Source organism: Alternaria alternata (genome assembly GCF_001642055.1).
Source record: "Alternaria alternata strain SRC1lrK2f unplaced genomic scaffold CC77scaffold_12, whole genome shotgun sequence".
Classification (NCBI taxonomy): Eukaryota; Fungi; Ascomycota; class Dothideomycetes; order Pleosporales; family Pleosporaceae; genus Alternaria; species Alternaria alternata.
Window position 1 is genome coordinate 577,080 of NW_017306201.1, and position 12,858 is coordinate 589,937.

Consider the following 12,858-nt stretch of genomic DNA (forward strand, 5'->3'; position numbering starts at 1 on the left):
ACAGCACCGATGGCGTCAACGAACATGAAGTAAACTACATAGAGGCATGTATAGCTTCACAGTCCGCAGCTGCAGGTCAAATGTCAGTCCACGAGGAGCGCAAGATGCAGTCCTACTCCAACAACACGCCGTCGCAGCCACCCCCGCTTCTCCGCCTCCCGATCGAGCTCAGACGCCTTATATACAGCTCCGTCCTCCCCCACACGACAACTTTCGAAGTGCGTTTCCAGCGTCCCGCCGACCCACCCCCAAAATCCGAATACAATCTGACCTTCGTGCGGCAGAAAAACGGTGATGGGGGTTGGCGCATGCAACGCACTCTGCCCAAGGCGGAGCGCGAAACAGGCAACGACATAGTCTGGCGACGCGGAAGTACCAACCTACTAGCCGTGTCAAGACAAGTACATGAAGAGGCAGCGGATATGCTATATGGAGATAACACATTTGTGATTGATGTGACGTTCGATGCGATCAACTTTCGGTACCGCTGGCGCACTGCAAATAACCTTACGCCGAATCGGACGTATCAGTTCTTGGATCACTTCTCGCAGAGGAATCTGCTGAAGATCAGGAATTATATCATTAATGTTGAATCTGTGGATGATTATACGGGCATGATCAAATACAACTGCGGTGGAAGGGGCTTGCCAGCTGGTATACGGGGTAAGGTGCGCGAGTTGGTTGATTTGTTGGTTGTTGCACCACAGTTGCATCGGCTGCACATACATCTTATAGATGGCGCGATAAGTCGCGTAAGGTTCCCGAGTGGACGAGTACATCGAGTGCAAGATGAGAATCATTTTGCGCAAACACAGCTAGTGCTTGATCCTTTCAGGGCGTTGTATGGAGTAAGGAACCCAGTTGTGAGTGGTGTTGATGACGACTATAAAGATGCTCTGGAAAGGAGCATGGCAGCGCAAAATGCAACGGGTTAGTCTTGAACGATCTGAATTCTGATACCATCAAGAACACAATCACACTTGGGTTAACGGCGGCTCTATAATGAGCTACCCATTAGACGATAGCTTTTGGGTATATCGCTATATACAGGCACGTGCCCAGCAAGAAATCGACGCCGACCTATATTTATGCATTCCATAAACGCCATTTTTGCCTTCCCTCGAAACATTGCCATCAATCTTACGCGAATAGTACGTTGTCGCTGAGCGGATCCTTCTCCTTCTTGCGTCCACCGTGCGACGTAAGTCCCAGATCTTGGTGCTTGAGTAGCGTATCCCTCTGCGCATCGGTCCTCCTGTTGAATCTGCCGGCCTTTGATTTCCTCAAGTCGGAACGGATCTGGTTGGGCGAGACGAACTCCTTGTTCTCATAGATGATAGGACCTCCGAAGCTGGACTCCTGGATGATGATGGGGGTAAGTACGAAACGGGGACCGATCTCGACAAGGCTGACGTCGAATTCACCGCCCTTCTTCTTCTTGGGCGCCTCATCGACATCCATCTCCTCGCCGTCGACAGGCTTCTTCTTTCCAGGCTCACTTTCGTTGATTTGAAATACGCGAATCCAGATCTTGCCATCTGCGACTGTGAAGCCCATCACGTGGTCTACAAAAGGCTTGACTTTTCGGCTCGTCTTGGGAACGCCGAAAATCTGGGTGAAGAGCTCCTTGATCACGCGCAAATGGGCCTGCTTGTCGAACGCAGCGTCGAAAGAAAGAACTGGCCGCGATCCCTTGAGACAGTTGCCGATGAAGTTGAGCTCTTCCATGGTGTGCAAGTTTTGCAGGTGCATCTTTACAGTAGGGCCGTTTGGTGGCTTGGACATCCAGCAGTAGAGATCCTTACCCTTACGGGCTTCGAAAAAGAGGATGTTGTTGCAATTGTAGAGTTCTGCCAGTTCATTGAGTTGGTAGAGCTTAGTCTTGGTGTCGAGTTTGGCCTCTTTCCGGCTGTGGGGCCTTTTATGAGATTAGTAAATGATGTTCCGCGGTGCGTAGAATTACTCACATCAACGAGTACAGGTCTTGCAGCAAATGTCGGTGTCGGAAGGTAACACCTCTTGAACTCTACCGTCGATTAGCATGGGTCTCACTTTGCGCCGCGCGTGAAATCTTACCAGAATGAGGACTCGCTGCTTGTTTCTCTTCTCGCCCATCTCCTTCTCGTCTTTCTCCGCGCCGGACAGGGTCTTGTATACGGAAGCCATGGCGAGTTTGTATGGTTGTTGCTCGACGGTGTGGATGCGCCTTTGCAAAAAAGTTCGAGAATTGATACCGCCCAGAGTTTTAGCGCGATCTACGCTCGGGCCGCGCTAATACTGAAGAAGCTAGAGCTCTTCGCGGCATGGTCGCGCCTTCCGTCACCGTCGTGGTGAGGCTTCACCCAATGGGAAGTTGCAGCCCCAACGTTCTGCCCTGTTCATTTTGCGCGGCTGTTGGTATCATTGCGTGCACGAAAGACTGGGTGGGACGAGGCGGCATCCAGGAATCGGATGAATTTGGAGACGAAATGAGATGCGCACGTCCGCAGGTCCAGAGGCTCGTGGTAGATTAGCCGAAGCTGGCAACGCCTCAACCCGGCACGCGGAGCAGAGAAGAGTTGCAGGTGCTGAGATTGGAAATAAGAAAAGCTTAGGCGTGGACACGCGTGGCAGCAGTGTACGGTGATTCGGAATAGAGAGGAAACAGATAGCCACAAACGAGAAGGGGCTGCACGCTGCACGGCGCCGTTTCCATGCAGGCGAATTATTGGTCGATGCACCCCATCTGGGCGTGTATGCTCCTACGAGAGATGGGGTTCAGGTGCTTTGTTAAGAGGCATGCCCAGTAGCGGAGCAGAGTCGCGATGAAGGTCCCCACGAGTAATGCGGCCATGCCAGACATCCTCATCGCGCTCCGCAGCCTCGTGTGATACATATCTGCTTGCTCGTAGCCGGTCGCAGCCTCTCCATCAAACCTCATCGCGGGTCTGCATCACGCCCGGAGCTGCTCCAGGACATAGTTGCCGCAGCCGCACTAAGCAGACGCTGACTTGCCAACCGTTCGTGTGTGATCTAGACAGCGCGCAAGCTGCTCCACACCAACCCCCATCCCATCTTCCCTCTTCCATCTCATTGTCGCCGTCGCATCCACATCGCGAATCCCAAGACGACCATCTCGAGGCACACGCCCAAGGCGCATTCGTCCTGCCGTCGCCGCCGCGCTCCCTGCGCGCCCCACCGCCAGTGCCTGCATTTAGTTGCCCATGGAGCAGCCGTTTCGCCGTCTCTAGTCTCCCGTACGCGCTGTCCTGATGTTTCGCGATCCGGTCCTGCGGCGGACCGTCGATGATGGGGAGGAGCATTCGCGAGGAGAAAGAAAGCCGCCAGGGCACCAAGGGGAACCTACGCCAGCAGCTTACCACAGATCGCCGACACAGGCAGGCCAACCATACCAACACCATTCGCCAAACACACCAGCGCCCTTGCCTCTCCACCAAAACCTGCACCATCCCCATCCACACCCTCATCCTCCACAACACTCTCCCAACACCACCGAGCTGCCGCCCATCAGCACGGCCCTCTATTCTCGCGACACGTCCAGATACTACGACCCGACCTCTGACAATGGAGAGCGAGGTGTAGCCAGGGACCCGGCGCGTTACGACACCACTACCAACACTCAATATCCTGCACAGGTACGTCTTTCATCACTACGCCCCCAGTCATCCCTATTATACATTGCTTCATCATCGCCATCATGGCTCCATCCCCAACGCAGGGACACGCGGCTAACATCAACCCTCCCATAGACTCGGTCGGCACAATCCCCCTACGACAAGGTCTATCAGTCACCCGTCACGACCACATACGCGCATCACTCGCCGCTGCAGCGCCCCCATTCGCAACACCAGCACGTCGGCAGTATGGAGGCCATGTCTCACTCTCCCGTGTCGCCCTCGGTCTATCAGTCGATGAACCGAGGAGCCGTACAGCCGCCACCGGACTACGCGAGGAGGCCGTCCTTCAAGGAGGAGGTAAGTAAACGCGCGACCCAGACGCTCCATCACCCCAGCTTACCACTACTACAGGCACCACCGCAAACGCAAACGCGTGCCGACCCCATGTCACTCTCGAGCATAATGTCCTCCGGCGCCGACAACGAACCTCCTCCCAAGGCTCAGCCACCCCTTCCCCTCGCCGCTGATGCGTATCAGACATCAAAACCTCTGCCAACCTCTCACTTTGTCAAGCAAGAAGCAATGCCTTCCCCAGCGCCTGCTGATTTACCCCATCAGGAAAATGGGTATGCTCCGCGAGGATATGATGCAATGCCGCCGGTCGGTACCATACAACCTCCGCTGCAGTCCGCAACTCGCGAATTGCCTGCGCCAGACGAAGCCGAGATTGAGGCAGCCCTGGCACACATCGAGACAAAGCAGATGAGCGACATCGACGAATCAGCCACCCCACGCGATCTTGAAGACTTCAAGCAGAAGAGCCAGAAGCGTCTTCTAGAAGTCGGAGTTGCGGAGGCGAATAAGCGCAAGAAGCGACGCACTGCTTTCTTAACACGCTATCAAGACGTGTCCGCCGCCCACCGCGATTACGCAAAGCATTCATACAACGTCGAACACGAGGGCGATGCATGGCAGCAAGTTCAGAGCCAGGAGATTGCTGAAGAGAAGGAGCGCAAGAAGGACATGCAGCGCAAGCGAAGGCGGGAGAAGACCATACAGAATGAGGAAGCTAAGCGGGCAGAAGCTTTGGCAAAGGCAGGTCAGGCTGAGAACGAGGAAGAAAAGGAACGACACCTGCTGGCTGCACAGAAGGCCGAGCGCAAGGCCAAGACTACCACTCAGCTTCTGCAAGGTAATGCCCCTAGCAAGGACATCCGCGAGGTCACTCCACATGGGCCGAATATGGAGGGAGGTACTATGAGCTCCTTCCAAGCCTCGGATGACCTCGCAGGTGGAAAGCGCAAGGGCAACCGTGGCACCGGGCGTCTTAAGAAGAGCAAGGAGCAAAAGCAGGCCGAAAAGGATGCTGCCGCAGCCGGTCAGGCCGCTATCGACCGTGGAGACGATCTTCCCGTGATCGCGCCGCGCGAGGAAGCACGCCTTGACTCTCTACGAGGCCGTAGCTATACAGAGGACCTGGGCCCTGTCGTCTTGACTTCCTACGACTCGTCCGTATACCGTAACCTCTACCACCAGATCGTCAAAGACTTGGCTCGCAAAGATGTTCCCAAGGTTGTCCGCATCAAGGAGAACTCGTTGTCGACAAAGCAATCGAACCTCCGAAAGACTGCCCAACTGGCCGCGAAGGAGGCTCGCCGATGGCAGATGCGTACAAACAAAAACCAGAAGGACACGCAAGCTAGGGCCAAGCGAGGTATGCGTGAGATGCTTGCTTTCTGGAAGAGAAATGAACGTGATGAGCGCGAATCTCGAAAGAATGCCGAGCGTCAGGAGTTGGAGAATGCGAAGAAGGCTGAAGCTGATCGTGAAGCAAACCGACAGAAGCGGAAGCTGAACTTCCTTATCTCACAGACTGAACTTTACTCTCATTTCATCGGAAAGAAGGCCAGGACAGACGAGATTGAGCGTTCGACCGATGATGCCGACGCTGCTGCAGCTGATCCACAAGCAGCAGCCAAGCCTAGCATCGATGTTGGAGAGATGTCTGCGGAAGGAGGCGCCAAGGTCACCAACTTCGAGGATCTCGACTTTGACAACGAGGATGAGACCGCCCTCAACGCAGCTGCCATGGCGAACGCCCAACATGCTATTCAACAAGCCCAAGACCGTGCCCGCGCCTTCAATAAGTCTGGCGACGACGAAGAAGATGGCGAAATGAACTTCCAGAACCCGTCTGGTCTACAGAACAAGGAAGACTGGATCCCCCAACCAGGTCTTCTCAATTGTACGCTCAAGGAGTACCAATTGAAGGGTCTTAACTGGCTCGTAAATTTGTACGAACAAGGTATCAACGGTATTCTTGCTGATGAGATGGGTCTTGGAAAGACGGTCCAATCGATATCGGTCATGGCATATCTTGCTGAGAGATACAATATCTGGGGACCCTTCCTTGTCATCGCCCCCGCATCGACACTTCACAACTGGCAACAGGAAATCACGAAATTTGTGCCAGATCTAAACGTCATCCCCTACTGGGGTACCGCGAAGGACCGGAAGATTCTCCGTAAACTCTGGGACAGGAAGCACGTTACATACACCCGCGACTCTCCGTTCCACGTTGTTGTCTCCTCGTACCAGTTGGTCGTCCAGGATGCACAATACTTCCAGAAGATGCGTTGGCAATACATGATCCTCGACGAGGCTCAAGCTATCAAATCTTCGCAGAGTTCTCGATGGAAGAGTCTACTCGGTTTCCATTCTCGTAACAGGCTACTGCTGACGGGTACACCTATCCAGAACAACATGCAGGAACTTTGGGCTCTTCTTCATTTCATCATGCCTAGCTTGTTCGACTCTCACGACGAGTTCAGCGAGTGGTTCTCCAAGGACATTGAGAGTCACGCACAGAGTAACACTAAGCTCAACGAAGACCAACTGCGGCGACTGCATATGATCTTGAAGCCATTCATGTTGCGTCGTGTCAAGAAGCATGTGCAGAAGGAGCTTGGAGACAAGATCGAGCTTGACGTCTACTGCGACCTGACATACCGACAGCGTGCTTACTACGCCAACCTCCGTTCAAAGATCAACATCATGGATCTAGTCGAGAAGGCAGTCGGAGACGAGCAGGATAGTGCAACCCTCATGAACTTAGTCATGCAGTTCAGGAAGGTCTGCAACCACCCCGATCTGTTTGAGCGAGCCGATACCTGGTCACCATTCTCTTTCGCCTCTTTCGCCGAAACTGCCTCTTTCCTACGCGAAGGCCAAAATGTCAGGATAGGATACTCTACACGCAACTTGATCGAGTACCCTTTGCCACGACTTGTGGGCCGTGAGGGTGGCCGGCTAGAGCTTGCTGGACCAGACAACCAGAAGGCTGGCTTCAAGGGACGCTACCTAGACAATCTGATGAATGTATGGAGCCCGGACAACATCGCCCTATCTGCCAAGGAAGCTGGTGCCTTCTCGTGGCTTCGCTTCTCTGACTTGTCCGCCACTGAGGCTTCAAGAATCGCCAAGAGTGGTCTCTTCCAGCGAGCTCTCGCTGCCGAGCAGAAGCCAAACAAGGTTGGCCGTTTTAACGTGTTCTACGACAATGACAACGGCGAATGGGAGCCGAAGCATTCGATGTTGAACATTGTTGATCGCCAGGATCGCGCCCCTCTAGCTGAGATCACAGCCGAGGGACATATGCAGGGTCTCTTCAACGTTGCCAGGACAGCTTTCGAAAAGACAGGCTTGAATGTCATTGAGCCTTGTGCCAAGCCAAAGGCATCTGCGCCTCCAGTCGAGCTGTACTGTGCTAGCCAGGGTGTCATCGCAGAGACCCAGAGCCTCTTCTTCAATGCTCCTATCCGTTCCGCACTCTTCGGTGTTTCGGAGGCGACCGAGCAAGCTCTGCTGGAAAGCAAGAAGGAGAGCTCTAGTTTGACTGTCAGTAACAGGCTACCACCGCCTACCAACGAGCGGACGCGATTCACTCATATCGAAGCACCGTCCATGTCGCGCTTCGTTACCGACTCTGGCAAGCTGGCTCAGCTAGATGCATTGTTGAAGGAGTTGAAGGCAAATGATCATCGCGTGTTGCTGTACTTCCAGATGACTAGGATGATGGATCTGATGGAGGAGTACTTGACGTACAGGAATTACAAGTACTGCCGTCTTGACGGATCCACTAAGCTGGAGGACCGCCGTGATACGGTTGCCGACTTCCAGAGCGACCGTTCTATCTTCGTCTTCCTCCTATCAACCCGTGCTGGTGGTCTCGGTATTAACCTGACATCAGCCGACACAGTCATCTTCTACGACTCGGATTGGAATCCTACCATTGATTCCCAAGCTATGGACCGTGCTCATCGTCTCGGACAAACACGACAGGTCACTGTTTACAGACTGATCACCCGCGGGACTATCGAAGAACGTATCCGCAAGCGTGCCCTCCAGAAGGAAGAAGTGCAGCGCGTCGTCATCTCTGGAGGCGGTGGTGCTGGAGTTGATTTCAACACCCGCTCCAGGGAGAACAGGACCAAGGACATGGCCATGTGGCTCGTCGACGATGACCAGGCTGCCGAGATCGAGAAGAAGGAGGCAGAGCTGGCCGAGCAAGAGAAGAATGCTCCGCCAGGCAAGAAGCGCAGCAAGAAGAAGCAACGGGCGGAGGCTAACCTCGATGACATGTACCACGAGGGTGAGTAATTACGTCGCACTTGATTGAGAACATGTACTGACTAGAACCAGGCGAAGGACACTTTGACGAGAGCGCGAAGGCAAGTGGTGCCGCTACACCCATCGCACCCACTGAAGCGCCTGCGGGCGGCAAGCGTAAGAAGGGTGGGTTGAGTAAAAAGGCGAAGACAGCTAAGCAGCGCCTTGCTGTCGCTGACGGAGAGGTATAATTTTTGTAACACCACGACGACATATTTCTTTACATGTCTATAATTCGATGCGAAGGCAGTAGCAGGAGTAGTATTACCGATGGGCTACTCGATTATGTTGGTTTTCTTGTAGGGTGTGGGATTCATGTATGTGTACACTATCCGTCTTTCTCTGTGCGCTAGGGTCGATCACTTGAAGGCTAGTATTTACGAGGCCTCTCTGCATAGATTGGGGAGTTGAAAAATTCAAGAGAACACGTTACTGTTATGTCACACGCGGTTGATTGGTTTGTTGTGCAACGATGGAACCTCGTTTGACCGAGAACAGCAATACAAGATGAGAGAAGATCTTGACGCTCGGTGCAATTGGCCCTAGGGTGTCAGCAGCTAAATTTCCGCTCGCAAGCAAGCATACCCTCTCAAAAGTCGGCCATGTCATCAACTTGAAAAGCTTTAGATACTACGTGTATGCGCCCAGGACGCGCAACCAACAAGATTACGTGCAGCCGCAGGTAGCACCAATGTGTGGATGCGGAGGAGTTGCGTATGCTGTATCCGCCGTAACTCGTATTGGGGGAACGACAGTGGTGCGACGGGGGAGATATTTTGTCCGAATGATGGGCGGAGCAGAGCCGGATGTGTCGGCATTACAGAAGCAATGCCCAAACGATGTGACGACCATCATGTCTTGGAAATATGGGTAGGAGAGTTTGCCAAGGCCGTGAGCAGGATGCATCGACATTACAGCATCATGGACATGTTCAGAGCTGCGCACTCTTGCTTGTCAACATCTGGATTCTTGACGGCACGGAACCGAAAGCAGTAGCGCTACCGCATCAAGGCCTAAAATTAACCTCGTAGATTTGGCTGACAGCGTGGCGCTAGGAGAGGATTGATTGGCCTGGAGACTGGGGCTGGTGGCTTGTCGTGCACGTGCCTGAACAACGAACCCTGCATCGTCTTCGCCCCCTTCAACATTCATTGGCCTTGGCGTCTGAGGATCCCTTTCGGATAGCATCTCACTCGGGTCTTCTGTCGTGTTCCCCCTTGGCCCTCCCCGCCTCGTTCGCCCTTCTCGACATTTTCGGTCGCACTTTCGCAACCGCATCTTCATCTTCCGGCTTCTCTGTTGTTGTTTCTCGTCGCTGCAACTACCTCGGTCGCTTCTGAAGCCACACCGGACCATCTGCTTGCACCGCCGCACCTCCCCCGGCTCACCCGCTACTACCGTGCAACAACACCATCAGCCCGCGCCTTCCTCGTCTTACGCCTCCACTCGCATTGCCAGCTCGCACCTTCCCACTGGCATGAAGGCATAGTCGACACGAGCCTGCCCGTCTACTGTCGCTCGCTACATTCGTCATTCAGCATCGCATACCATGGGTACGTCGAGCCCCCGGACACCGCCTAGACCCTTGACACTTCGCGTGTCGACGGCATACCACTTGTCAGAAATGGAACACGTCAGGGACTGACAGACATGCAGTTGAGAAGCGCCCCTCAATCGAGGGTCTCGTCGACAATGTCGACCCCCGAGAGTCTCACGAGCTCGAAGAGCTGCCCACTTTCGAGAAACCCTTGACCGAGCCCACGCCAGTATCGCTCAAGGAGAAGCTGATAACATGTTTCTGGATTGCGCTCAATACCCTCTCAACCCTGGGCTTGATTTTTTTGAGCAAGCGGTATGGCAGTACACCTGTTCAGCCATTGTGCGACTTTACTGACAGCCGGATAGGGTCTTCAGCGACAAGCAACTAAAAGGCTGTCAACTCATGGTCGTCATGTGGCATTTCACAGCCACCGGCCTCGTCCTCTTCATCTCGACCCTCCGACCTTTCCACGCCTTCAAGGCCGTGCGACTGAACGTCTGGAACATGCTGCCCGTCTGCGGCTTCTTCGCCGGATACGTTGTGCTTGGCAACCTTAGCTTGACCTTCAACTCGATCGGATTCTACCAGCTCTCCAAGGTCATGACTACACCGACCGTCGTTCTCATCAACTTTGTTCTGTTCCGAAAGCAGGTCACACGATACATGCTGGCTGCAATCTTGGCCACATGCATTGGTGTTTCTTTCACCATCAACGAGGCTGCCAAGACCCAGCTCTTCGGTGTCATCGTGGCCACACTAGCATTCTGCAGCACTGCTCTGTACCAGATCTGGATTGGCAAGAAGATTGAAGACTTTGCTGTTTCCCCACCTCAACTTCTGCTCAACCAGGCGCCAATCTCCGTCTGCCTCCTCATTCCCTTCGTCCCGTTCTTCGACACAATCCCGAATCTTTCAACTGTACCCACCGATATCCTCTGGAGCGTTTGCGCCTCTGGTATCATGGCTTCTATGTACAACTTGAGCCAGTTCTTGATCATTGGTCGCACGAGTGCACTCACATTCAACATTGTCAGCCACCTCAAGACTATCATGATCTTGAGTATAGGATGGTACAGTGAAGGCAAGATATTGAGTGGCAGAGAGTGGTTTGGTGTACTTCTCGCGCTTGGTGGTGGCTGGGTGTACTCGCACCTTGCTCTCAAGGCAAAGAAGCAGGGCGGAAAGTAAGATGCGAGACAAGATGCTCTGTTGTCTGTGTATGCGGACCTTTGTGCCGTTCGCGCGACGAGCATTCGTTGGGTTTGGAGCTTCCCTTACATCTTCATCGCTTTTGGCTACGCATTTTTTGGGATTGGGCTCGATAGCAATGCGTGGAATGGGCTAGGCGAGTGGTTACGCCTTTTTACAAAAACAACTTGACGACGATAGATTGGCACGGTTCAGACACCAAAGCGCTTTTCTTGACATCCGGTCACTTCTTCTTAGGGGGGTCAGCAGCGGGGAGTTTGGAGACCCATCTTTTATGCTTGTAGCAAGCATCTTTTCTTCCCTAACCATCTGGGGTTTTCTTTGATCATGTTTATCGATACGGCGCTATATACTCCAATGATATAATTCCTAAAGTTCAACAGCTTATCGTATATGGACTGGAGATACCTTAGCTGATTGGAACAAGTGTGCCTTGCCTTAGCCTTGGAGAAAGACTTGTCGTATGCCTCGTACAGGTGCATTCGTATCGCATTACAACATCGCTACGCAGGTCTTTGTACACTATCCACATACTGTTGCGACCGACAAATCGACACCCAAACATTCGGAAATAACCACAGCCACATGTCCCAGCTACTCGAGCCATCGAACCCATAATAATGTTCTTCGCGCCTTCCACCGGTAAAAGGCGTTAACCTGTTCCAGCCACGCGAACCACAATTTTCGGGCCGAGAGATGAAGATCGCAATCCACGTGATGTTGTCTGCACAGCCGCACTCGGCTTCCCACTCAGCCCTGCGCGCTCGATTACTTCCTCTTCGGGTAAATAGGGACTGGCGATCTGGTAAGCCTTATGAGCCCTTATGCGAGTTGGCGAATCAAAGCAGCTGCGACAGATAAGGTGGGCAAGACACGCTCGCATCAATCGGGTAGTGGTACAACGCTTCGACGGGCTGTGAATTCAGGCCGCCGGTCACGTTGTGGGCTTAGGCTGATGTTAGAGAGAGAAAAAGGTGGATTGCGACTGGATACCTCGCTTCGTCAGACCCAGATGGGAGTAGGAGATATGACGATTGTGGATGCTGTGTTTGGGGGGCCTGATGACTTGTGCCCTAGTTCTGCGCATTCTGTAAGGCAGACTTTGGCTGCTTGCAGATGGTGTGCGCATGATTATGGTTGGGTAAGATGGGAGTCGTGGTAGGTATATAGGGTTCGTGGTGTCCTGTGGTTCAGGGAGATATCATCATCATCATCCTCGTCACGAAACCGGTTCTTACAAGGTCATACCAACACTTTCTCATATTGTAAAGTGTCTACGATACTTTCATCTACGTCGCATACGCATCATTATCGAATACAAATCTCGAGTACCTACGTATCTCATACAATTACACCACACGTATCCAACTGTCGGATACGCGTAATCAGCGACAGTTTCGCATAATCCAACAAATCTACACACATCAACGACCCATCGCAAAAATGGGCTGCGGCATGTCCAAATCACCTTCTGAATACCCTCCTCCGATGCGCCAAACAAAACGTAACAAGCGCCGTCACGGCGGCGGTGGTACTTATGGTGGAGGTCACGGTGCATACGCAGCAGGATACGGAGGCGGTGGTGGTTTCTTCAGTGGAGGAGATGGTGGAGGTGGTTTCTCCGGCGGAGATGGTGGATGCGGAGGAGGTGGTGGAGGAGATGGAGGCGGCGGCGGCGGCGGCGGCGGTTGTTAGACGACAAAATGGGGTAATCTGGGATTGGCGTTTTTTGGTATACCATTTGGGCATTTGGTAGCATGGGTTTACGATTATGATTGGAGTTTGGCGGTTGGGTAGACCTGGGCGTGTTTTCTACATGTCGTT

At 53.3% G+C, this 12,858-nt stretch overlaps 4 protein-coding genes across 4 annotated transcripts; 3 read left to right on the forward strand and 1 right to left on the reverse strand.

Annotated features, from left to right (window-relative positions):
- Nucleotides 1-22: 22 nt before the first annotated feature.
- CC77DRAFT_1021180 (hypothetical protein) lies at nucleotides 23-1,082 on the forward strand. Its single transcript, XM_018525217.1, has one exon. The coding sequence runs from the start codon at nucleotides 81-83 to the stop codon at nucleotides 933-935; it is 855 nt and encodes a 284-aa protein (XP_018385229.1). The 5' UTR covers nucleotides 23-80; the 3' UTR covers nucleotides 936-1,082.
- Nucleotides 1,038-2,537, reverse strand: CC77DRAFT_141715 (brix domain-containing protein 2). The gene is made up of 3 exons (XM_018530239.1): nucleotides 2,077-2,537; nucleotides 1,968-2,026; nucleotides 1,038-1,918 (listed from the first exon to the last, which is right to left on the reverse strand). Exons 1-3 carry the CDS (start codon nucleotides 2,164-2,166, stop codon nucleotides 1,141-1,143), a joined length of 927 nt encoding a protein of 308 aa, XP_018385230.1. The 5' UTR covers nucleotides 2,167-2,537; the 3' UTR covers nucleotides 1,038-1,140.
- A 289-nt stretch (nucleotides 2,538-2,826) lies between these two features.
- CC77DRAFT_1021183 (helicase SWR1) lies at nucleotides 2,827-8,734 on the forward strand. Its single transcript, XM_018525218.1, has 4 exons — nucleotides 2,827-3,635; nucleotides 3,750-3,974; nucleotides 4,029-8,268; nucleotides 8,319-8,734. The coding sequence occupies exons 1-4, from the start codon at nucleotides 3,252-3,254 to the stop codon at nucleotides 8,474-8,476; spliced, it is 5,007 nt and encodes a 1,668-aa protein (XP_018385231.1). The 5' UTR covers nucleotides 2,827-3,251; the 3' UTR covers nucleotides 8,477-8,734.
- A 1,004-nt stretch (nucleotides 8,735-9,738) lies between these two features.
- CC77DRAFT_141732 (TPT-domain-containing protein) lies at nucleotides 9,739-11,431 on the forward strand. Its single transcript, XM_018530240.1, has 3 exons — nucleotides 9,739-9,838; nucleotides 9,942-10,137; nucleotides 10,191-11,431. The coding sequence occupies exons 1-3, from the start codon at nucleotides 9,835-9,837 to the stop codon at nucleotides 11,011-11,013; spliced, it is 1,023 nt and encodes a 340-aa protein (XP_018385232.1). The 5' UTR covers nucleotides 9,739-9,834; the 3' UTR covers nucleotides 11,014-11,431.
- Nucleotides 11,432-12,858: the final 1,427 nt, after the last annotated feature.

Excerpts from the sequence above, each read along its gene's own strand:
- CC77DRAFT_141715 (XM_018530239.1), bottom strand. The coding sequence starts at position 2,166 with ATGGCTTCCGTATACAAGACCCTGTCCGGCGCGGAGAAAGACGAGAAG. Across the intron at positions 2,027-2,076 it reads AGCAGCGAGTCCTCATTCTG|AGTTCAAGAGGTGTTACCTT; the intron begins GTAAGATTTCAC and ends AATCGACGGTAG. Across the intron at positions 1,919-1,967 it reads CAAGACCTGTACTCGTTGAT|GCCCCACAGCCGGAAAGAGG; the intron begins GTGAGTAATTCT and ends ATCTCATAAAAG.
- CC77DRAFT_1021180 (XM_018525217.1), top strand. The coding sequence starts at position 81 with ATGTCAGTCCACGAGGAGCGCAAGATGCAGTCCTACTCCAACAACACG.
- CC77DRAFT_1021183 (XM_018525218.1), top strand. The coding sequence starts at position 3,252 with ATGTTTCGCGATCCGGTCCTGCGGCGGACCGTCGATGATGGGGAGGAG. Across the intron at positions 3,975-4,028 it reads GGCCGTCCTTCAAGGAGGAG|GCACCACCGCAAACGCAAAC; the intron begins GTAAGTAAACGC and ends CCACTACTACAG. Across the intron at positions 8,269-8,318 it reads CGATGACATGTACCACGAGG|GCGAAGGACACTTTGACGAG; the intron begins GTGAGTAATTAC and ends GACTAGAACCAG.
- CC77DRAFT_141732 (XM_018530240.1), top strand. Across the intron at positions 10,138-10,190 it reads TTGATTTTTTTGAGCAAGCG|GGTCTTCAGCGACAAGCAAC; the intron begins GTATGGCAGTAC and ends ACAGCCGGATAG.